General features: G+C 46.2%; 1 protein-coding gene across 1 annotated transcript in view; it reads right to left on the bottom strand.

Moving 5' to 3' along the window:
* The window catches only part of LOC124551091 (molybdenum cofactor biosynthesis protein 1-like), an 88,953-nt gene that overhangs the window by 32,084 nt on the left and 31,175 nt on the right, over positions 1-25,694 (bottom strand). Inside the window, exon 4 of the mRNA XM_047126022.1 lies at positions 24,168-24,394. Within this exon, the coding sequence (XP_046981978.1) occupies positions 24,168-24,394 (227 nt within the window). The remainder of the gene's footprint in view (positions 1-24,167; positions 24,395-25,694) is intronic.

The following is a 25,694-nucleotide window of genomic DNA, read 5'->3' as shown; positions in this document are numbered from 1 at the left end:
AAAGCATGGTTTAAACAGAGTTTGAAAGACTTTTTGATAGGCAACTCATCCTACTCTATAGATGAATATCTTAACAGAGGCTATTAGGCCAGCTTAAATAAGAATGTCTGTTAGATTTCAGTTCTGAGAGCACTTTGTCACAACAGTCAAGATTATGTACTTTTTGTTTGATAAATTTATTAATAGTGCATAACAATGTTTCAGTCTGACAGCGTATCAGTTCTGAAAATATTAGCTGTTCCAGTTTGTATCGTATTCACCTAGTTTGACAATCTCCTGACAAATGATCAGGGTATTCAAATGTTTTATATTTTTTGTGTTATACTTTCTGGCATGTTACTCACCCATGAGAATCATCTCATGTTTTGGGTATTGGAACAAAAGCTGAATCTAATCTAATCTAACCTACAAAATAATGGTTCTACAAGCCTGTTATATTTGTATACCTCACTGATTCTGTTAAATTAATCTTTTTCTCTCTTTTTAGAGAATGTGCGAATTCATCTTAGCATGCCAAGCTGTTAACCTTATTAACAATTTACGAAAATTATACTACATACATCTCCAATCTTTTTCCCCACTCCAACGCACACATCTTTTGCTGAAGGTATTATTTTAACTATTACATTAAATTAAGAAGCTTTCTTGGAACTGTGCTGCCATTTGTGAAACACAGTTAAAAGTGTTCTCAAGATAAAAGGTCTTCACAAAAGGAGCATTTAGTGTCTGTGCAGGTGGTAATACTGACAGCCTTCATATAAACAAGCCCAAATGGTAGAACGTCCTGCTTTACACATACATGCAATGGCAGAAAAAAGGAAAAGAGCACATCTTTCATTCAAGCATTGAATATATAAACTGATGAGATAGAACACTATGACCTCCTGTTTGATAATGTGTTTGTCCACTGTTGGAACACAATACAGCAGCAATTTTGTGTGGGACGAGTCCAACAAATTTCAGGTATGTTCCCAGCATTATGTGAGGTATGTTCCCAGTATTATGCAGCACCGCATGTCTAAGCACAGGTCATGTAATTCCCATAAATTGGAGATCAGTGGCTTCTGGGTGCAGAACTGGTATCTGATAGCATCCCAGATGTATTCCATCAGATTCAGAAGGGGTGAATTTGATTCTGGCCTCGTGACACTGAAAGTCATATTGTTGAAACATGTCACCTTCATTAGGGACAGGGTGCGGACAGTGCACAATAATGTTCACACAGAACAAAGCTGTTATGGAGCCTTCAGTTACTACCACAGGACCCACAGAAGACCAGGTGAATGTCCTCCATAGCATAATATTGATCCCACTGGCCTAAGTCTGTAGCAAAGTGCACTTTTCAAGCACCCATTCACTCTGTTGACATTGAATGCGCACACAACCATCAAGCAGGTGTAATGCGAAACACGAATGATTCAACCAGATGACACATTTCTATTAATTCACTGCCCAATCTCAATGCTCCTGAGCCACAGAAATTGTAATTCAATAGTGTTGTCAACATGGGAACATACAGGGGTTGTCTGCAGCAGAATGTGCAATGAATGGTGTGCTCTGAAATACTCGTGCTTCCACCAGCACTGTGTCATCAGACCTGCCATAGAAATTCGCTTCCTCAGCCGAATGTCATCTTTTTCAAAGGAACCATCCCAGCATTTGTCTTAAATCATTTAGGGAAATCAAGGAAAACCCAAATTTTGGTGGCCCGATGGGACTCGGGTCCGTTGTCCTCTTGAAGGCAAGTCCACTGTCTGACCACTGTGGGGGCATGACCTAGTCTTAATTAAGCCAGAAAATCCTGGGAAATGCTGACATACTTATTGATTTAAGATATAACAATTTAAAACAATCCTTTCATGAATTTCACTACAATTTTCTGCTCTTTTGAAAAAAATTTTCTTTTGATTGTTTTGATTTTGTTTAGTATGTTTAAATAATGATAGCAGTCTCTATAAATGGGCAGTTTGACTTTTAAGTTTAGTTATACTGTTTTAAACTACATCCTTCATCCATTTGTCCATCCAGAAGTGCGATAGGTTAAAACTTGAAGACTATGGTGGGGTGGTGGAGGACAGTCATGTGTCAAGGAGGAGGTGCTGCCAGAAATGAAGAGTGTGTGAGGTGACCTAATTCACACTGCATACAGGGAGAATAAAAATGCTCTATTCCTTATTCATTTACAATCTACGTCTGGCCCCCATGTCATTTTACTTTTCTCCAATAAGAAAAAATAAATCATCAGTAACTGTCTTTATAAGGTCTTAAAAGGAAACAAACAACAGAAAATCTAGGCTGGAATAATGACCATATTATAAAAAAGATACATTGCTATTCACTGTATACAGGAGATGTTACGTCACAGACAAGCACAACAAAAAGACTACTAAACACGTAAGCTTTCGATCAGAAAGTCTTCTTCTAAAGTGGACAAAACACACACACACACACACACACACACACACACACACACACACACGACCATTGTTTCTCCCATGATGCGCAGTTCGCAGTTGCTCCCAGTCTGGCCCTGGCAGCCAGAGACAGTGGTCATGTATGTGTGATCTGCATTTGCGCGCACGTGTGTGTGTGTGTGTGTGTGTGGGGGGGGGGGGGGGGGGGGGGGGGGGGAGGGGGTGTGTTGCCCCAGAAGCTTATGTGTTTAATAGGATTTTTTTTTTTTTTTTTGCCTGCCTGCAACTCAACATCTACACTATATGGTGAGTGCCAATCTATCCTTTTCATAATACTGTCGATATAAGGTCTATAAACTTTGCCTGAATAACCTTGCCAAGAGGCATATTGTGGAATAATCCGAAAGGCTCTACTAATATGTACAAGAGGAAGGAGAGCACAATCTCAATGTCAGTTTTTAGGAAACTGGTGTGTCCATTACTTCTGCAAACCTTTCAGAACGGACACGGTATGCACTTCATTCAGCAAGATGAGTAATAAACAATATTAGCAATACTGCATCAAACTTGTTCACTTTCATCTTTGGATTAAACATTCGATTTCAGAGGGTACAGAATTTGGCAGAATCAAATTTTGGGGATATGTGGAACTGGGACAATGGCATATTTTTTACCCATTCAACAAACTAAGCACTGCTGATTGCTACATGTTGTAACTTTTATTGTGTCTGCTGCTGCAATGCATATATGAAACTGTAAGTGCAGCATCTATGATGGAATAAAATGTTATACAAATGAAACAAACAGGCACAGTGAAATAGAGTAGTATGGCTCATCATTTCGGTCTCACAGATTAGCAGATGTTGACTTGAAAGATAATACTGAAGAAGTTGAATCCAAAGGAGAGGATGTAGATGGTATTTCAACTAATTCTGACTATGAAATAAAACAAAAGTACAGCAGGGAGCTCTGACGAATCAAAGAGCAGTGATGAAGATTCTGATGAATAGTAAATTACGAGTTAAGAAATAAGATGCTACTGAGATCGTAAATTTTTGTTGTGTTGATGAATCTGTTAACAAACATCAAAAATGCACTGAAACATTGGCACATGTAGTGTTGCGAGGTGATTGGTTGGTTTGGGGGATTAAAGGGACCAGACTGCTACGGTCATCGGTCCCTTGTTCCAAATACAAAGAACACCCGCAGAGAATAAAAACGAGGAACAGAAGAGACCACAGACAATACAGAACAAGAGAAACTGAGACAAAGAAAAGACAAAACGAACTAAAACCACACAGAGTTTGACGGTGGTTGGCCGACCATAGAAATAAAAAAGGAAAAGCGATCCACTTAGAAACACATTAAAAAATCAGTTTAAAAACATAGGCCAAAGGCCAGAATCAACACAAAACATTAAAATAAAACAGAAACACTCAGATTAAATGATAAAATCCCCCTGCCCGAATAAAACGTAAAACTAAGTCAGCCATAGTGGAGTCGTCTGTTAAAAGGGCAGGGAGCGTAGCAGGCAGCGCAAATGTCTGCCTGACCACAGCTAAAAGGGGGCAGGCCAGCAAAATGTGGGCCACCGTCAAAGCCGCCCCACAGCGACATAGAGGAGGGTCCTCCCGGCGCAGTAAATAACTGTGTGTCAGCCGGGAGTGGCCAATGCGGAGCCGGCAAAGAACTACTGAGTCCCTGCGAGTGGCTCGCAGGGACGACCGCCACACAGCCGTCGTCTCCTTGACAGCACGGAGTTTATTGCGCATTGTCAGTTCGCGCCATTCATCGTCCCATAGGGCCAAGATTTTGCGGCGGAAGACTGCCCGCAAATCAGTCTCTGGGAGGCCAACGTCCAGAGATGGCTTACTGGTGGCCTCTTTCGCCAGGCGGTCAACATGTTCGTTACCCAGGATACCGACATGACCGGGGGTCCACACAAAGACCACAGAGCGGCCGCAACGGGCGAGAGTATGCAGAGACTCCTGGATAGCCATCACCAGACGAGAACGAGGGAAACACTGGTCGAGAGCTCGTAAACCGCTCAGGGAATCGCTACAGATGACGAAGGACTCACCTGAGCAGGAGCGGATATACTCAAGGGCACGAAAGATGGCGACCAGTTCAGCAGTGTAAACGCTGCAGCCATCCGGCAAGGAACGTTGTTCGGAATGGTCCCCTAGAGTGAGCGCATATCCGACACGACCAGCAACCATCGAACCGTCAGTGTAAACAACACCAGAGCCCTGATACGTGGCCAGGATGGAATAAAAGCGGCGGCGGAAGGCCTCTGGAGGGACTGAGTCCTTAGGGCCCTGTGCCAAGTCGAGCCGAAGGCAAGGGCGACGAACACACCATGGGGGTGTATGCAAAGTAGCCCGGAAAGGAGGTGGAACAGTGAAAACCTGAAGCCCAGAGAGAAGCTCTTTGACGCGGACCGCTATTGTACAACCAGACTGGGGCCGACGTTCTGGCATACGGACGACCGACCGCGGGAACAGGAGACGATAGTTTGGATGCCCGGGCGAGCTTAGAACATGGGCAGCATAAGCGGCCAGCAAACGTTGGCGTCGGAACCGCAGTGGAGGTACACCTGCCTCCACTAGTACGCTGTCCACAGGGCTGGTGCGGAAAGCACCAGTGGCAAGGCGTATCCCGCTGTGGAGAATTGGGTCCAGCACCCGTAACGCAGATGGGGATGCTGAGCCATAAGCCAGGCTCCTATAATCCAGACGGGACTGGATTAACGCCTGGTAGAGCCGCAACAGGGTAGAGCGGTCGGCGCCCCAGCGGGTGTGGCTCAAGCATCTCAGAGCGTTTAGATGCCGCCAACACGTCTGTTTAAGCTGCCGGATATGAGGCAGCCAAGTCAACCGGGCATCGAAAACCACCCCCAAAAACCTGTGGGTCTCCACCACAGCAAGGAGTTCGTCGGCAAGATAAAGCCGCGGCTCAGGATGGACTGTTCGGCGCCGGCAGAAATGCATAACGCGGGTCTTGCCTGCCGAAAACTGAAACCCATGCGCTACAGCCCAAGACTGCGCCTTACGGATAGCGCCCTGTAGCTGACGTTCAACAGCTGCAATGCCAGTAGAGCTGTAGTAAAGGCAGAAGTCATCAGCATACAGGGAAGCGGAGACAGAATTTCCCACGGCCGCAGCAAGCCCGTTAATGGCTATTAAAAACAGACAGACACTTAAAACAGAGCCCTGTGGCACACCGTTCTCCTGGATGTGGGAGGAACTATATGAGGCCGCGACTTGCACGTGGAAGGTACGACACGACAGAAAATTGCGGATAAAAATCGGCAGAGGACCCCGAAGACCCCATCCATGAAGCGTAGAAAGAATGTGATGACGCCATGTCGTATTGTACGCCTTCCGCATGTCGAAAAAGACAGTGACCAGGTGCTGACGGTGGGCAAAAGCAGTACGGATGGCCGACTCCAGGCTCACCAGATTGTCGGTGGCGGAGCGGCCTCTACGGAACCCACCCTGAGACGGAGCCAGAAGGCCCCGAGACTCCAGTACCCAATGCAAGCGCCGGCTCACCAACCGTTCAAGCAACTTGCAAAGAACGTTGGTGAGGCTAATGGGACGGTAGCTGTCCACCTCCAGAGGAGTCTTTCCAGGTTTCAAAACGGGGATGACAATGCCTTCCCGCCATTGCGACGGAAACTCCCCCTCGACCCAAAGACGGTTGTAAAGATCGAGAAGGCGCCGCTGGCAGTCCACTGAAAGGTGTTTCAGCATCTGACAGTGGATGCCATCTGGCCCAGGAGCGGTATCAGGGCAAGCAGCTAGGGCACTGCGAAATTCCCACTCACTGAATGGAGCATTGTAAGATTCCAGGTGGTTGGTGCGAAACGAAAGGCTCCGACGTTCCAGCCGCTCTTTAATGGAGCGGAAGGCCTGGGGGTAATTCGCAGAAGCGGAACTCATAGCAAAATGCTCTGCTAAGCGATTTGCAATGACGTCGGAGTCAGTACAAACGGCTCCATTCAGTGAGAGCGCAGGGACGCTGGCAGGGGTCCGATAGCCGTAGACGCGTCGAATCTTGGCCCAGACCTGCGAGGGAGTGACATGGAGGCCAATGGTGGACACATACTGCTCCCAGCACTCCTCCTTGCCTTGGCGGATAAGGAGGCGGGCCCGCGCACGCAGCCGTTTGAAGGCGATAAGGTGGGCTAAGGAGGGATGTCGCATGTGACGCTGGAGCACCCGCCGGCGATCTTTAATCGCTTCAGCGATCTCAGGCGACCACCAAGGCACAGCCTTCCGCCGAGGGGACCCAGAAGAACGGGGAATGGCAGATTCGGCGGCAGTAACGATGCCGGTGGTGACCGATTGAACCACCGCATCAATGTCATCAGTAGAGAGAGGCTCAAAAGCGGCAGTGGAGGAGAACAAATCCCAGTCAGCCTTATTCATAGCCCATCTGCTAGGGCGCCCAGAAGAGTGACGCTGTGGTAGTGACAAAAAGAGCGGAAAGTGGTCACTACCACACAGGTCGTCATGCACACTCCATTGGACAGACGGTAAGAGGCTATGGCTACAGATGGAAAGGTCAATGGCGGAATAGGTGCCATGCGCCACACTGAAGTGTGTGAAGGCACCATCATTTAACAGCAAGAGATCGAGCTGCGACAATAAATGCTCAACGATGGCGCCTCGACCTGTGGCCACTGACCCACCCCACAGAGGGTTATGGGCGTTGAAGTCGCCCAATAGCAAGAAAGGTGGCGGCAATTGGGCGACCAGTGCAGCCAGGACATGCTGCGAGACATCACCATCCGGTGGAATGTAAAGACTGCAGACGGTAACAGCCTGTGGCGTCCACACGCGTACAGCGACAGCCTCTAAAGGCGTCTGGAGAGGGACAGACTCGCTGTGCAGAGTGTGAAGGACATATATGCAGACGCCACCAGACACCCTTTCATAAGCTGCTCGGTTCTTATAATAACCCCGATAGCCACGGAGGGCGGGGGTTCGCATCGCTGGAAACCAAGTTTCCTGGAGAGCAATGCAGAAGAAAGGGCAAAGGCTGATAAGTCGGCGGAGCTCAGCTAAATGGTGGAAGAAACCGCTGCAGTTCCACTGGAGGATGGTAGTGTCCATGGCGGACAAAGGCGTGACGGGACTGGGAAGGCAGATTACGCCGCTGGGTCACCTGCTGCCTCCGATTGAGCACCCGTGCTAGCGCTATCCATGGCGTCTGAGGGACCGGCGAGATCGAGGTCCTCAGCGGACGCCAGGATCTCCACCTCGTCCTCAGACGCAGATCTGGAAGGTGGCGGTGGGGTGGCTGCCACCGCGAGTTCCTTGGGTTTAGAGCTCTTCTTCTTTGATTTCTCACGCTGCTCCTTGGGTTTAACTGGCTGGGAGGGCTTCACCGATTCAGTCTCCGGGACTGAGGAGGATCGTGAAGCCCGTCGATCAGCTGATTGCGGGCACTTACGCCACTGTCGGTCGTCAGCCTTCCCACTGGTGGAAACCTGGGAAGGGAGGGACCCGAGGGACCCCTTGCGAGCGTGAGAAGCCGAAGAAGTTGGACACTTCTCTGGCTTAGAAGCAGGGACGGACGTCCCTGATGGGGGGGATGGTGTTGCCCCTGAGGTAGGTGGCACAGGAGCAACCCGGTGGGTAGAGCCCCCCACTGGCAAGGGGGCAGGAGGAGTTGTACCACTCAGCGATCCGGCCGGAAGTCGTGAAACTGATGGGGCGAGCACAGGTGTTGTAGCAGTGGCGTAGAATGATGTCATTCTCACGGGATGTAATCGGTCGTATTTCCTTTTGGCCTCAGTATAAGTCAGTCGGTCCAGGGTCTTATATTCCATGATTTTGTGTTCTTTCTGGAAGATTCTGCAGTCTGGCGAGCAAGGTGAATGGTGCTCCCCGCAGTTGACACAGATGGGAGGCGGGGCACATGGAGTATCGGGATGAGACGGGCGTCCGCAATCTCGACATGTGAGGCTGGAAGTGCAGCGGGAAGACATATGGCCGAACTTCCAGCACTTGAAGCACCGCATCGGGGGAGGAATATAGGGCCTGACGTCACATTGGTAGACCATCACCTTGACCTTTTCCGGTAACGTATCACCCTCGAAGGCCAAGATGAAGGCACCGGTAGCTACCTGATTTTCCTTCGGACCCCGATGAACGCGCCGGACGAAATGTACACCTCTGCGCTCTAAGTTGGTGCGCAGCTCGTCATCAGACTGCAAAAGAAGGGCCTTATGGTAAATAACTCCCTGGACCATATTTAAACTCTTATGCGGTGTGACCGTAACAGCAACATCCCCCAACTTGTCACAAGCAAGTAACCGTCGTGACTGGGCAGAGGATGCCGTTTGGATCAGGACCGATCCAGAGCGCATTTTTGACAAGCCCTCCACCTCCCCAAACTTGTCCTCTAAATGCTTAACGAAGAACTGAGGCTTTGTGGAGAGAAAAGACTCCCCATCAGCTCTTGTACAAACTAAGAATCGGGGCGAATAAGTGCTACTGCCATCCTGAGATTTACGTTCCTCCCACGGCGTGGTCAGAGAGGGGAACGTTTTCGGATTGTACTTTTCAGCATTAAATTGAGCCCGAGAACGCTTAGAGACTGCTGGCGGCTGGCCGCCAGCGAGAGATGATGTACCACGCTTCATTGCGGGTCATCCGCCCTGATGCCACCTACTCTGACCAAGGGCCCTCCCCACGGGCGCCACCCAGCCGCAGCAAGGGCCACCTGGCAGGATGTCCATTGCCGGGAGTCCTGATGCCCCAAGGAGATGGGCATCTACTCCTTGGCATACGTGGGGAGTTAACGGCGCAGGCATCAGTAGAGCGATCCCTGTGTTGTCAGGGGGCTACAACCAAGAGGGTACATGGCGGCCCCACCACAACGGGCTGGCTACCGTGCTGGATCTTAGGTGCAAAACTGTCCAAGGGTGTCGTCGCAGTTAAAAGAAACACTGCAGATTGCAGCGTGGGAATCGCACCCAGGGACGTATCCTCGCCCAAGAGATGGAAAACGAGCGGGACCCCAGTGCAACGACGAAAAAGCCGGCTAAAGGTCTCAACGCACGACGGATACAGTGCACCATGTAAGGCGCCCTTCCCCAATTGGCTCGCTCTTCGGAATAATTTAGAAAGATGGAGGTCAAACCCGAGAGGGGACCATCACATAAGGCCGAAACATTTGAGACTCCTTTTAGTCGCCTCTTACGACAGGCAGGAATACCGCGGGCCTATTCTTATCCCCGAACCCGCAGGGGGAGTTGGGAGGTGACAAACTGTCATTACTGTTGGAGGCGCTACATATTTCTTGCTGTTCTACTCCTACATGACACTGTATCTGAAGGTATAGAATGAATCTTCATTGGTCAGAGAAATGGGTAACACAATTTTACAAGTCTCTGCTGTCATGCAATCTCTTCAGGGAAATCATGACTGTGCCAAGATTCGGTTTGTGGTCAACAAGGTCAGAGTGATTAAGAAATGCAAGGCAGCTACCGTGTCAGTCCTACAAGAGAGAGACATAGCAAACTGTCAAAGCATGTACATTCCCGGTCCATATATTTGTGGTGATGTACTAACCAAGTAATACTGAAGTGTGATCCAAGTCGCACAAATATGGCTTTAATAATAACCTCTGAACAATATGCCTCTAAGGACTCCTCAAGACGCAGAACACTGATGTGCACATTACAAACTAGAATCACACAGAGAGGCAGTCAGCACTGTTCCACACTTATATATGTGCGAGTCGCCAGCAGATGGCACGGCAGGGACTGCGCCGCACACTTGCCTCCCAGAGACGGCCTCCAGCAGCCGGCCTGCACTAATCAGTCAGTGGCCAATTCAAAGACGCCCGTACGGCAACACCACTCTCTGTACAATCACACTGACACGTACTAGTAGCACAATACAGCAGTGATGAGCAGTAGTACCCCTCCTGTCTTGTGCGCTTTTTATCTGGTTCTACAATTTTCTTTCCTAGACCCACACAAATGCCTGATCCTCCTAATTCAATTTGCTCTGCAGACTATTTAAAATCCATAAAGAAAAAGGAGCCACAATTGCACTTGGTGTGCCAGTTACTTTCCAATGCATTGGCACCAGCTGATCTTATTTAAGAATACTCAACTTTGGTAGCCATACTTCCAGCACATCTTTTGCTCCTGTAACTTTCCTGGCCTAAATCCAAGTTAACTCCCAGCCCCTACCCTTGCCACACACACACACACACACACACACACACTCTCTCTCTCTCTCTCTCTCTCTCTCTCTTTCTCTCTCTCTTCGCCCCCCTCCCCCTCCCATCAGCTACGTGTGTGCTGTTATCTTACATCACGCCCTAGTCTATGAATGCCCAGCTGTCTGTCACCTGACCCCTCTACCAGCACCCCTAGCTAGCCCACAGATGGCTCCCCATTCTCCCACGAGCCACTAGGTGCTACACGCTTCCCTCCAAACCCCTCCCTGCATCCCATCTCTCTCCATCCCTCACATCGATTCAACCCACCCCATCCTACCCCACTCTACAGACCCACCTCACTCCAGAACACTCACCGTGGGCCAGTAAAGGGCTGGCAGTCGACTGATCACAACATAAGGAGACATGCATGCGCATGTGAGTGAGTGAGAGTGTGTGTGTGTGTGTGTGTGTGTGTGTGTGTGTGTGTGTGTGTGCGCGCGAGCGCGCGCGCGCATGTTTTCCCTACAGCAACAAAAAGAAAGTGCATTCTGGAAGCTCGCCAAACAACATACCTTTCAAGTTTGGAAGGTAGAAGGCGAGGTACTGGCGGAAGTAAAGCTGTGAGGACGGGTCGTGAGTCGTGCATGGGTAGCTCAGATGGTAGAGCACTCGCCCACGAAAGGCAAAGGTTCCAAGTTCAAGTCTTGGTCCAGCACACAGTTTTAATATGCTAGGAAGTTTCATATCAGCGCACACTCTGCTGCAGAGTGAAAATATCATTCTACGTACCTTTTGTTTGTGTGCTTATTGATGACACAGCACTTCTGCCTTTTGGTGAGTTGTCTCCTTTATTCCTAAATAATTCGTAATTTTCAACCGAAACTTTCCATACGTTATTATTCCATCCTACATTACAATATGCAATTTCCAGAGTATGTGGTCATCTGTGAATATGATAGGTGTAACAACTGTAGGAGACCAAAAACTGACTGCAGTAAGCAAGTTCAAGTTAATCTAGGCTGCAGTAGTTACGCAGAGGTGAAGAGGGTCACACAGGGTAGACTAGTGTGGGCAACACTATGAAACCAGTCTTCAGATGGAAGATCACAACAATAAAAACATTTGATTCAGCATACACCAGACTCCAAACAGCATACACAACCTGCGTGTTCAGAAACACAGAAAATCACTGGGGAGTAATAAGAGAGTATTGTTGTAACTTCTTATCAACCTGGTTACCAAAATACATATTAAGAAGACTGGTAAAGTGTTATTTTAAAGGGGTCACTCCAAAGCACCACGAAAGTATTTGAGCAATGTATAAAATTAGAGAATCAGTGCACAATATTGAAAGCTTATCTACATTATCTATATCTGCATGACTAGTCTGTAATTCACAATTAAATGCTGGCAGAGGGTTCAGAGAACCACCCTCAACCTATTTATCTACCATTCCATTCCCCTACAGCATTTGAGGAAAAACAAACACTTAAATATTTCTGTAAAACTCTGATTTCTCTTATTTTATTACAATGATCATTTCTCCCTATGTAGGTGGGCTCTAACACAATATTTTCACATTTGGAGGAGAAAGTTGATGATTGAAATTTTAAGAGCTTGCTGCAGCAGAATGCTTTTGTTTTAATGACTGCCACGCCAATTCACATGCGATATCTGCGGCATGCTGTTTCCTGTTTCCCAATAATACAAAATGAGCTGCCCATCTTTAAACTTTTAAATGATGTCCTCTGTCAGTCCAATCTGGTAAGGATCCCACACCATGCAGAATACTCCAGAAGAGGACAGACAAGTGTAGTTGTAGATAGTCTCTTTAGTAATCCTAATCTTCTAAGTATTTTACTAATAAATCACAGTGTTTTGTTTGCTTTCCCACCACATTATCTATGTGAGCATTCCAATTTAAGTTATTTGTAAATGTAATTCCCCAGTATTCAGTAGACTTCACAGCCTTTAGATCTGCATGAATTATCATGTAACCAGAATTTAGTAGATGCCTTTTACTACTCATGCGGATGACATCACAATTTTTTATTATTTAAGGTCAGTTACCACTTTTTGCATCATATGGATATGTAGTCTAAATCATTTTGCAGTTCATTTTGATCATCTGATCACTTTACAAGACAGTAAATGATTTACAAGACAGTAAATGATAACATCATCTGCAAACAATCTAAGAGGGCTGCTCCCATTCTCTCTTAAATTGTTAATGTAGATCAGCAACAGCAGGTGGGCTATAACACTTCCTTGAGGAATGTCAGATATCACTTCTGTTTTACTTGATGATTTTCCATCAATTACTATGAACTGTGACCTTTCTGACAGGAAACCACACATCCAGTTGCACAACTGAGACAATACTCCATAGGCACACAATATGATTAGAAGTCACTTGTGAGGAACTGTTTGAAAAAGTCTTCTGGAAATCTACAAATATGGAATCAATTTGAGATCCCCTGTCGACAGCACTTATTACTTTGTGTGAATAAAGAGCTAGCTGTGTTTTGAAAGATCGATATTTCTGAATCTGTCTTGGCTATTTATCAATAAATCATTATCTTTAAGATAATTCATAATATTCAAACACAATATATCTTCCAAAAACCAAATGCAAATCAACATTAGTGACATGAGTCTGTTATTTAGCAGATTACTCCTCTTTTCTTTCCTGAGCATTGGTGTGACCTGAGCAACTTTCCAGTCTCTAGGTACGGATCTTTATCAAATGAGCGGCTGTATATGATTTCTAATGGAGCTATTGTATCAGCATACTCTGAAAGAAACATAGCTGCTTTATTGCACTGAGGATAGCTACTTCTAAGATACTCACAGTTGCAGTTGTTCTTGATTTGAATACTGCAATAATCACTTTGTTGTCTTTGGTGAAGAAATTTCAGAAATCCGTGTTTAGTAACCCTGCTTTAGTGGCACTGTCATCAGTAACATTACCACAACTATCGCGCAGTGAAGGTATTGGTTGTGTCTCGCCACTGGTGTACTATACATGCAACCTGAACCTCTTTGGATTTTCTTCCAGATTTCAAAACGAAGTTTCACTGTGGGAACTATTAAACACATCTTGCATTGAAACCCACCCTAAGTTTCGAGCTTCAGTAAAATATCGCTAATCTTGGAGATTTTGCATTCTTTTAAACTTTGACATGCTTTTTTTCATTACTTCTGCAGCAGTGTTTTGACCTGTTTTGTGCACTACCCTTTTAAATTATTTGGTATCCTTTCAATTTATTTGGTATATACCTCTTAATTGATGTTGATACTATTTCTCTGAATTTAAACCACGTCCGGTCTACACTTACATCGTCAGACTTGAAGGAGTAGAGACTTAGGAGTAGAGACCGTCTCCTTGGAAGGCATCAAGTTAATTTTTATCTGCTTTCTTATTAAATGCCCTGTTGTGTAGGATTGAAAATTAATAGAGATAAGGCAGACAGAATGTGCAAAGTAAGTGGAAATTTCTCATCTCTTCCCCGATTGCAGTGCAATAGAAGATACTACTCAGTAGCTTTATCTGCAATAATGAGGTCACAGATGCATAAATCACCAGCAGAACCGGAAAACCAGTCGATATGCCAATTAGGTCTATAATATGTCAACAAAGTTTTGGCTGTACTCCTCTATCATTCTACCAATAGCCATTTATGTGGTTTTCTTTTTTTTTTTTTTTTTTTTTTTGTGGTTTTAGGGCACACAACTTCAATGGTCATTAGCGCCCTGAATACGTTAAGAATGCACCGCGAGGCACAAGTTTAAAACAACAACTAAAAGGGAAAACACGATAAAAGACAGACTGACAGGCATAGGATTAAAAAACAGCATCATCAAATGTCCTTAGACAGGTTTGTCAAATTGATAAAACGAAGAACACGAGCAGCTGCTCGTGGGTCATCCGCTAAAAGGGCATCTAAAGTACATGGCAGGTTAAGATCTAGACGCAGTGTGTTAAAATCCGGACAGGACATTAAAATGTGGCGGACCGTCAGCAATTGCCCACATGGGCAGAACGGCGCCGGTGCAGCCGTCAGCAGATGGCGATGGCTGAACCGGCAGTGTCCAATGCGTAACCGGGCCAAAACGACCTCCTCCCGCCGAGAAGGGTGGGAGGAGGACGTCCAAGCCGCGGGAAGAGGTTTCAAGGCCCGAAGCTTGTTGTCTGTAAGTGCAGCCCAATCGGAATGCCACAGCGATAAAATGTGCCGACAAATAACCCTGCTACAATCTGATGAAGGGACACAACAAGAAGCTGTCCGAGGCTGGAGGACCGCAGCCTTGGCCGCGGCATCTGCAGCTTCGTTCCCAGGGATACCGACATGGCCAGGAACCCACATAAAGCTAACCGGAGAACCGACGTCCACCAGCTGCTGAAGAGAGCGTTGGATCCGGTGCACGAAAGGGTGAACCGGATACGGATCACTGAGGCTCTGGATGGCGCTCAGGGAATCGGAGCAGATGACATAAGCAGAATGTAGGTGGCGGCAGATGTAAAGAACAGCCTGGTAGAGGGCAAAGAGCTCAGCTGTGAAGAGCGAACAATGGCCATGGAGCCGGTATTTGAAACTTTGTGCCCCGACAATAAAAGAACACCCGACCCCGTCATTGGACTTGGAGCCATCTGTATAAATGAAGGTCATATTGATGAACTTCGAACGAAGTTCAACAAAACGGGAGTGGTAGACCGAACCGGGGGTAACCTCTTTTGGGAGCGAACTGAGGTCAAGGTGAACGCGGACCTGAGCCTGGAGCCAAGGTGGCGTGTGGCTCTCGCCCACTCGAAAGGTTGCAGGGAGTGAAAAATTAAGGTGTTGAAGGAGGCGATGAAAGCGAACTCCAGGGGGCAGCAGGGCAGAGACATACAACCCGTATTGACGGTCGAGAGAGTCGTCAAAAAAGGAACGATAAGACGGGTGGTCGGGCATTGACGGTAGCCGACAGGCATACCGACAAAGCAGTATATCGCGCCGGTAGGTGAGTGGCAATTCGCCAGCGTCAGCATGAAGACTCTCTACGGGACTAGTACAAAACGCTCCGATCGCAAGTCGTAAACCCCGATGTTGTATGGAGTTGAGGCGGCGTAAGATGGATGGCCGTGCAGAGGAGTATACGAAGCTCCCATAATCCAGCTTGGAGCGGACGATTGACCGATATAGACGAAGCAGGACGGTGCGATCCGCTCCCCACGACATACCACTGAGAACACGGAGGACATTTAAAGAACGGGTACAACGGGCAGCCAAATATGACACATGTGGAGACCAGCTAAGTTTCCTGTCAAATGTAAGACCTAAAAATTTTGTTGTCACCACGATTGGGTGAGCAACGGGACCGAGTCGTAAGGACGGTGGGAGAAACTCTTTGTAGCGCCAGAAGTTAATACAGACCGTCTTCTCGGCAGAAAAACTGAAGCCATTGGCGACACTCCAGGAGTAAAGACGGTCAAGAGAAGGCTGAAGACAGCACTCCTGGACATGTGTACACTGCGCGCTGCAATAGATGGTAAAATCGTCCACGAAAAGGGAGCCTGATACATCAGCTGGGAGGCAATCCATTATTGGATTGATCGCGATGGCGAAGAGAGCGACGCTCAAAACTGAGCCCTGTGGCACCCCATTCTCCTGGCGAAAGGTGTCTGACAGGACAGAACCCACACGTACCCTGAACTGTCGATCCATTAAAAAGGAACGAATAAAAAGAGGGAGACGACCGCGAAGGCCCCATGTATGCATGGTGCGGAGAATGCCCGCCCTCCAACAGGTGTCGTAAGCCTTCTCCAAATCAAAGAACACAGCCGCGGTCGGGCGCTTCCGCAAGAAGTTATTCATAATGAAGGTCGACAAGGTAACCAGATGGTCAACAGCAGAGCGGCGCCTACGAAATCCACATTGTACATTGGTAAGTAGGCGTTGAGACTCGAGCAGCCAAACCAATCGAGAGTTAACCATTCACTCCATCACTTTACAGACACAGCTGGTAAGCGAGATAGGTCGATAACTGGAAGGCAAGTGCTTGTCCTTCCCCGGCTTAGGAATCGGGACAACAATAGACTCGCGCCAGCATGCGGGAACATGTCCCTCAATCCAGATGCGATTGTAAGTACGAAGAAGAAAACCTTTACCCGCAAGAGAAAGGTTCTTCAGCATCTGAATATGAGTAGAATCAGGCCCTGGAGCGGAGGACCGTGATCAGCCAAGTGCGTTTTTGAGTTCCCGCATGGTGAATGGGGCATTATAACTTTCACGATTCGAGGAGCGGAAGTTAGGTGGCCTAGCCTCCTCTGCCTGTTTGCAGGGGAGGAAGGCAGGGTGGTAATGAGCGGAGCTCGAAACCTCGGCGAAAAAGCGGCCGAAGGCATTGGAGACATCCTCAGGGGCCACAAGGACGTCATTCGCGACTGTCAATCCAGAAACTGGTGAGTGGACCTTAGTGCCAGATAGCCGGCGCAGGCTACCCCAGACAACAGAAGAGGGAGTAAAACTGTTGAAGGTGCTTGTGAAAGCAGCGCAGCTGGCTTTCTTGCTTTCTTTAATAATACGACGACACTGAGCACGTAATCGTTTATAATTGATACAATTCGCCACCGTAGGGTGGCGTTTAAAGGTGCGTAAAGCACGTCGACGGGCACGTAAAGCGTCTCTACATGCTGCGGTCCACCAGGGGACCGGTACGCGACATGGAGAAGAAGTAGGGTGAGGAATGGAATATTCAGCAGCAGCGAGAATGACTTCCGTGAGGTGTGCGACCTGACGATCGCAGCTTGTGAAGGTTTGATCCTGAAAGGTCACCCTGGAAGAGAAGAGCCCCCAGTCTGCCTTGGAGATGGTCCAACTAGAGGAGCACGGAGAGGGGGTATGCTGCAGGAGATGGATAACACACGGGAAGTGGTCGCTCGAATATGTATCAGAAAGTGCATACCACTCAAACCGGCATGCAAGTTGGGGAGTACATATAGAGAGGTCTAAATGGGAATAGGTGTGAGATGTGTCCGAAAGAAAAGTAGGGGCGCCAGTATTAAGGCAGACAAGATTGAGCTGGTTGAAAAGGTCTGCTAACAGGGAGCCCCTCGGGCAGGATGCTGGAGAGCCCCAAAGGGGATGGTGGGCATTGAAGTCTCCAGTTAACAAAAATGGTGCAGGTAGCTGAGCAATAAGTTGCATCAAGTCTGCCCTGGTAATGGCAGATGACGATGGAGTGTAAACGGTACAAATGGAAAATGTAAAAGTGGGGAGAGTAATGCGGATGGCAACTGCCTGCAGGCAGGTGTGCAACGTGATGGGATCGTAGTAAATATCATCCCGGACCAGCAACATAACCCCTTCATGAGCCGGGATACCTACCACAGGGGGTAGGTCAAAACGCACAGAGGTGTAGTGTGCAAAGGCAATTTGATCGCATGGGCGTAGCTTCGTTTCCTGGAGGGCTATGACGAGCGGACGGTGCAAGCGGAGCAGCAACTTCAAGTCCTCTCGGCTGGAGCGAATGCTGCGAATATTCCAGTGAATAAGTGCCATCGTAAGAAGAAAAGGAAGATGAAAGAAGGGGTCACCTCGAAGGCCGCTGAGGGCCTGGCTTCGACCGAGCACTGCCGCCGCTATCAGTAGGCGGACAGTCATCGTCCATTGGGTCTATAGGTTCATCGGCCATCTTGGGAAGATGGCCGGGAGGGGGAGCTTCCTCCGCCGGTGAACGGCCAGATGTTCGGCTACCAGCGGTGCGGCCAGGCGAAACGGATGACGGCTTGGGGCGGCAACCGCTGGGTGGCGCAGGAGAAGAAATGCGCCGTGGCGGAGAAGGAGAACTGTGCTTCCTATGAGCCTTCTTGGAAGGACGTTTGGTGGAAGTACCGGTCGAAGGCTGGGAGGTCGAGGTACGTAGGAAGTCTGCACGGGACGGTTCCTTCTTGAAGGCCGGTGCATCTGACTTCTGGGTCTTCGTCTTAGCAGAAGCTGATGAAGGGGCTGGTGTCTGTGAAGTGATGGGAGGAAGAGGAGACGTCGACCGCGCGATCATAGCACTGGCCGAACGGACGGCCATGGTGCTGAAGGTCAGATCGCATGTCTGGGTTGCCACCTCCCTGGTAGTCCGAGGAGAGGCAAGGACAGTACTGTATTTCCCCGCTGGGAGCAGCGTGGGCTTCCTACTAGCCAATAGCTTGCGAGCAGCCGAGGTGGACACTTTCTCTTTGACCCGAATTTCTTGGATACAGCGTTCTTCCTTATAGACAGGACAGTCGCGGGAGGATGCGGCATGGTCACCCTGACAGTTCACACAACGAGGAGACGGAGGTGGACAGTCACCCTCATGGGCATCCCTGCCACAAGTGACACATTTAGCCGCATTGGAACAAGACTGTCGAGTGTGATTGAATCGCTGACACTGGTAGCAGCGCGTAGGTGTCGGGACATAGGGGCGAACGGAAATAACATCGTAGCCCGCCTTGATGCGCGATGGCAGCTTAACACTATCGAAGGTCAAGAAAAGTGTCCGGGTCGGTATAAGGTCATTGTTGACCTTTTTCATGACCCTATGGACAGCCGTCACGCCCTGCTCAGCGAGGAAAGATTGAATCTCCTCGTCGGTCAATCCGTCGAGGGAGCTAGTATAGACTACACCACGAGACGAATTCAAAGTTCGGTGAGCCTCCACCCGGACAGGGAACGTGTACAGGAGTGTGGCCCGAAGCAGTTTTTGTGCCTGAAAGGTGCTCTCAGTTTCTAGTAATAAGGTACCGTTACGCAACCTGGTACAAGATTTGACAGATCCGACTATGGCATCTACGCCCTTCTGGATAACGAAAGGGTTGACAGAGGAAAAATCCTTTCCGTCCTCAGATCGAGAAACGACGAGGAACTGTGGGGCAGGCGGTAGTACTTTTGTCACTGGTGGCTGGTCACGTTTCCGTTTTTGGGCAGAAGTCGAGAGAGATGGAGTGAAATCCATTGCGGAGGAATCCCCCATGATTGCCAGCGTCTCCGGTGGCGCGCTCCTTCCTTGTGGGGACCCCCTCAGAGGGCACTCCCGCCTTAGGTGAATGTTTACACCTCAGGTCACACCTCCCGAGAAACAGACGGAGGGACCAATCGGCATGGTCAGAAGGTATCAGCTCAGGCAATCACCCCTCCCCGGGCCTGGCCTTTACCAGGGGGTACGCGCGTGCCTTATATGTCTACCCAGGGCGGGGAATTACGCGTTACCCCGTCACCGGCTACGCGTGCGAATGCGTGGGTCGGCCTTCAGGCACGCACAGGGAGGAAGGAAGAAGAGGAAAAAGAAGAAGAGAGAGGGAGAGAGAGGACAGACTGTCTCAAACGCCGAGGCGGAGACCAGAGAAGGCAAGGAGAAGAAGGCAATGAGAAGGCAAGGAGAAGAAGGCAATGAGAAGGCAAGGACAAGAAGACAAGGGGAAGAGTAAGGAAGACAGTGAGATGGAGAAGAACAAAGAAAGGAACCAACCAAAGGAAGGAAGAAACGAGAAGTGAAAAAGCAAAATGACCGCAAATAGAGGTCGTGGAACCATCCGTCTCCGGACGCAGGCGCTAACTACCCCCTTGAGGGGGAGGGACTCCTTTTAGTCGCCTCTTACGACAGGCAGGAATACCTCGAGCCTATTCTAATCCCCAGACCCGCAGGGGGGCCATTTATGTGTGTGGGACCTGGAAAATGTCAGTAAAATCAGCACACAGTCTCAATATTTTTCACCAACAATGTTCGAGGCGAATTCTGATGATCAGTTATCCCAACCAAGTTACAAACGATGAAGTGCTGAGAATATGAGGTCTACACAGCCTAAACAAAATTCTTGCTGATAGAAGACTGAAGCTTGCAGGTTATGTTCTATGCGTGCAAGTTGGAAGAATTGCAAAATTAACACTGTTGTGGAAATCAATGGACAGATACAGATGTACAGGAAGACCTTTTAACACCTGGAACTTTTGCAAAGAATCTTCAATGCATGGACACAAACTTGGAGGAAGATGAGAACTTGGCAGCTGATCAAGTGCAGTGGTGGAAACCAGTTCCTTATATGGTACATAGCAAGTCTGAGTAAGTAAGTAAGTAAGTAAGTAAGTAAGTAAGTACAATTAGGGATTTTGCAAAACTGTTGGATGATTGATATTATTGTATAGATTTGACACTGTTGGACTTCTACCTTTTCCTTGGTGTGTATTGTTCAAATTTTGAGTTTTATGAGAAAGCTGATAGGTACTTATCGATCAACCTTCCCTCACACGAACTGACATTGTCTCCTTATAAATTCTACTGTGCTAACAATTATTTACTGAGAATCCTCGACCAGGTCTCCACAGCTCAAATGAGCCAGTTTCTTTTAAATTTCTGTTTATGGCTATAATTGTCTTCCAAGTATGGTGACAACACCCTGTCATGAAACTTTTGTCTTTACTCTTGTTTACTTTTCTGGGCACTGCCTTTTGCTGCACTGTACACTAAATACACTATGTGAGTAAGCCCAATCTCCAACAATCAATTGTGAACTGTAAACAGTCGTAAACTCTACCAGGACACATAACAAACAATTAACATTTTTGTTTTAGTGTTCCAAGCTGTGAGGTCATCAGCGGACAAATAATTTAGTACCTATTCCTGACGTGCTGTTGTTTGGAACAACAACTGACATGATCCAAAATATTACTTTCTTCTATTATAGCCTCACTTTTATTTTGTCTAATGATTACTAATTTCAGTATCAAATACCATCATCTAGCCACTCTATGATCAGAAAGCACAGTACATCGTTAAAATATCGTTTAATAGACAGATTACCATTAAATCACCATTCCTTAAAGTAATGTCCAAAGAGGAGGGACAAATGACTAATTTTATATACAAAAGTCAGAGTACTGAACCGGATATGAAAGAAGGAAAACCAGAAGGGCAGTGAGAGACGGGTGCCTTCTATCACCTTACTTATTTAATATGTTCTTCAAGGAAGTAATAACAACAACAAAGAAAAGATGACAAGAATCAAAAGGTAATTTCTGGAATACTCCAAGGAAATGTGATAGGACCATTACATTTACAATGTATATAAATGATCCAGTAGAAAGTGTCAGAGGCTCCTTAATATTGTTCACAGGTACTACACTTGTCCATCAGAAAGTAGCAACAACAGAAGACAGTATCAATTTGCACAATGACCTGCAGAGGATTGGTGAATGGTGCAGGCTCTGGCAGTTGACCCTGCACATAAATAAATGTATCACATCACACACACACACAGGAAAAGAAATCCAATACTGTACAACTACACTATTAATAATAAATTGCTGGAAACAGAATCTACCATAAAATATCTAGAAGTAACTATCCAGAGCAACCTTAAAGTGAATGACCACGTAAAACAGCAATAGGAAAAGCAGATGCCAGACTAAGATTCACGGGAAGAATCTTAAATGAATGTAAATCACCCCTGTGTCCTTACCCAGTAGGACTGACAGAAGAGAGAAAGAAGGTCCAACGAAGTGCGAAGTGTTTTGTCACAGGATCATTTAGTCACCGTGAGATCATTATAGAGATGCTCAGCAACTCCAGTGGCAGATGCCATAAGAGAGCAGTTGTGCATCACGGAAAGATTTACTACCGGAATTTCGAGAGAGTAGTTTCCGAGAAGAGTCCGACAACATAATAGTTTCTCTCATATACAATTCACGAAATGATCACGAGAAGAAAATTTGAGAAGTTAGAGATAATACAGAAGCGTACTGACAGTCATTCTTCCCAAGCACTGTTCACAAGTGGAACAAGGCAGAGGGGATCAGTTGGTGGCATGAGACGTACTCCCTGCCACACACGGTTAGGTGGTTTTTGGAGCATGATGTAGATATGGAAACTTAATTGCATGCATATACACTGCAGATTGACGACATTGCAATAGTAAATCAGAGTAGGAACTAAATAAAATGTTTCAGGCCTTAAATCAAGAAATGGTAAAACTAAAGCTAAAAATGAATACAAAGAAGACAAAAGTTATGGCTACAGACAAGAAAGGAGGTGGAGGTAGGACTGACACAGAACAGGCAATGAGCAACTCAAGAAAGGAACTGAAATTCACTATCTCAGTAGCATTTTGCAAGAAAACAATCAATATTTCAAGGCATTCAAGAAAAGAATAGCACAGGTGAAGAGTTCCTTCCAAAATAAGAAGAAGCTGCCACTGAATAAACATATCAGCTTCCACATTAAGAAAATATTTGTAAAGACCTTTGTGCGGAGTGTTCTGACACACAGATGCAAAATCTGTACATTAGAAAAGCCAAAGGAAGCTCGCCTCAAACCTGCTGAAATGTGGTTCTGGAGGAGAAGTACAAGAACTAGCTGCAATGACAGAAAAATTAAAGGAAATAGGAGAGAAGAAAGAACCACTGAAAGTTATAGGCCAGGGCAAAGCAAAATACACTAGACACTTAACTGGAGACGATAATCTTTTAAAAAACATTTCTGAAGGCAAGATCGTAGGTAAGAAAACAAGGGGATGACTGAGAACGTCCTACTTAAACAATATGATCAATGAATGGGATTTTCTTCATACATGGAGATGAAGACAACTGCTGAAGAGAGGAAGCTGTGGCTGCAGAGACAAGGTTTAACCTTTTGGAAGAGTAAGGACAAACTAATACAAAATATGATTCTGCATGGTAACTACATATGGAGTAAATGACAAACTTCTTGTGTGCAGTCATCAAGTCACTTACCCCAGTAGGTGTCTTATCTACTAAAAGTAAAGGTCACTGTTGTGCTTTCAATAGATGTGAACTGCACCCTGAAAATGGTATGTCTAGTTTGCAGTTGTACAGAAGCTTTTTATTTTGCAAAATGGTTCAAATGGCTCTAAGCACTATGGGACTTAACATCTGAGGTCATCAGTCCCCCAGACTTAGAACTACTTAAACCTAACTAACCTAAGGACATCCCTGCCCAAGGCAGGATTCGAACCCGCGACAGTAGCAGCAGCACCGTTCCGGACTGAAGTGCCTAGAACTGCTCGGCCACAGCGGTCAGCTTTTATTTTGCAAAGAAATTTTTGATAATAAGATGAACTGATGTTGGTACTTGCTACTGAAACCAGTAGTACTTAGACACAACAAAAGTGTGACTACAGAATTAAGAATAATTTTTCCAAACAGTCGAGTATTTTTTTCAAAACAACACCACAATAGAGGAAACTTATTTTAAACTAAAGACACAAAAGAAAAAAAGAGAAACTGTAAAGATCTTGAGTCTCATAAGACTCTTGGGAGGAAAATATAAGATATTTAATTGGTAAACTTGCAAGGCATACTTTTTTATGTTGTATAAACTACGAAACTGTTAGCATCATCAGCTAAAATTTACTTCTTCTGTCTTAATATACCTTCCTTCACTTACAGCTGCAGTGTGGAGGCAGGGGTGAGGGTGGGGGCGAGGGTGAGGGCGTACTGCTTTAAAATGGTGATTCTCGTATTGATATTCTTAACAATAGATTTATATCTTTTGCTTATGAAAGTCTGCATGCGATGACAGCTGCACTAGTAATACCTTCACAGGGTCGTATTCAAGTTGCAAGGCTAGATCTATGCCAGCCATGACACGCTCCCAGCCTTTCCTCCTCGTGATCTGGTTGTAGCGTTGGGACTGCAGGGTGTCTAAGCTGATGTTCAGACCGTCAAGCCCTGCCCTCTGCAAGGCAACCAGCTGTCTTGTCAACATGAGGCCATTGGTTGTCATTAAGACACTTTCAAGATCTTTTATTTTCTTCAAGGCACCTGTGAAACAGCAAATTATTCTAAAGAAACTGAAATAAATAATTTGTAACACTGCTGCTGCATATGAAACAAAACTCCAGTTAATAAATTGAAAATACAAATTCCTTAAAAGTTAACTGTACATTTGCCCGAATACAAAGAGATTAGAAGGGTTAATAAACTGTATTGAAGAATGCAAGTTAAGATAGCAATGAAAAAATAATTAGAGGCATAAGATCACCTAACGCAACAGGGAAATGGGAATCAATATGAACCATTACCCAACTACTGTCAACTGATTCCATGTCAACATGCACACTGTATAAACCACTGTGGGTTGTACGACAAAGTACATTGTTGTACCACACATTATGGTTTTTCCCCATTCAATGCTCATGTGGAGTGTGGGAAGAATGATTCTTTAAATGGTTCTGTGCATGCTGTAATTAATCTTGCCTTTATGGTCCCTATAGGAGTGATACATATGTGGTTATTGTATAATCCCTAAATACCTCGCTTAATACAGGTTCCTGAAATTTCATAAGTTGGGTTTTGTCATATATTTGGCATCTATCTTCACTTGTCTGGCATTTCCAATTTTTTTGTAGCTTCTTGACGCTCTCCCATGCATCAAATAAATCTATGATCAATCATGCTACACTATTTTGTATACATTCAATGTCTGCCATTAGCCTTATTTGTTATGGGTCATACTTAAGCAATATTCTAGAATGGGCCACACAAGTATTTTATAAGCAATGTCCTCTATAGACTGATTGCATTTTCCAGTATCTTACCAACGAATTGAAGTCTGCATTCTGCTTTGCCTACAAGTGAGTCTATGTCATCATTTCATTTCATACTCTCACAAATTGTTACATCCAGATATTTGTATGAGTTGACCAATTAAAACTGTGATTATTTGATAATGTAGTCATACAATACTGTCTTATTTGTTTTGTGATGTGCTGCAATTTACATTTCTGAAAACTTAAACTCAGTTGCCTATCTTTGGACCATTTTGAAATGTTATGATCTGACTCAATATTTGTGCAGATTTTTTTTCAGGCAATACTTCATTATAGACAACTCTATCATCCAGGAAAAGTATGAGGTTCCTTATAATATCGTCTTCCAGAACATTAATGTAATGGTATAAATTACTATAACTGTATAATAAGTTTATAAGTGTGTAAAATACATTGAACTATTTGTTACAAAAAAACATTGTACTGGTATACTCAGCAAGATGTTAAATCAGCAGATAGCTACATTTTATGTTCAACATTTTGTGTACAGCATATATTATGGAAAGGATTTA

The sequence above is a fragment of the Schistocerca americana genome, chromosome 9 (genome assembly GCF_021461395.2).
Source record: "Schistocerca americana isolate TAMUIC-IGC-003095 chromosome 9, iqSchAmer2.1, whole genome shotgun sequence".
In the NCBI taxonomy this organism is placed as follows: Eukaryota; Metazoa; Arthropoda; class Insecta; order Orthoptera; family Acrididae; genus Schistocerca; species Schistocerca americana.
This window is presented reverse-complemented; position numbering and strand designations above follow the sequence as displayed.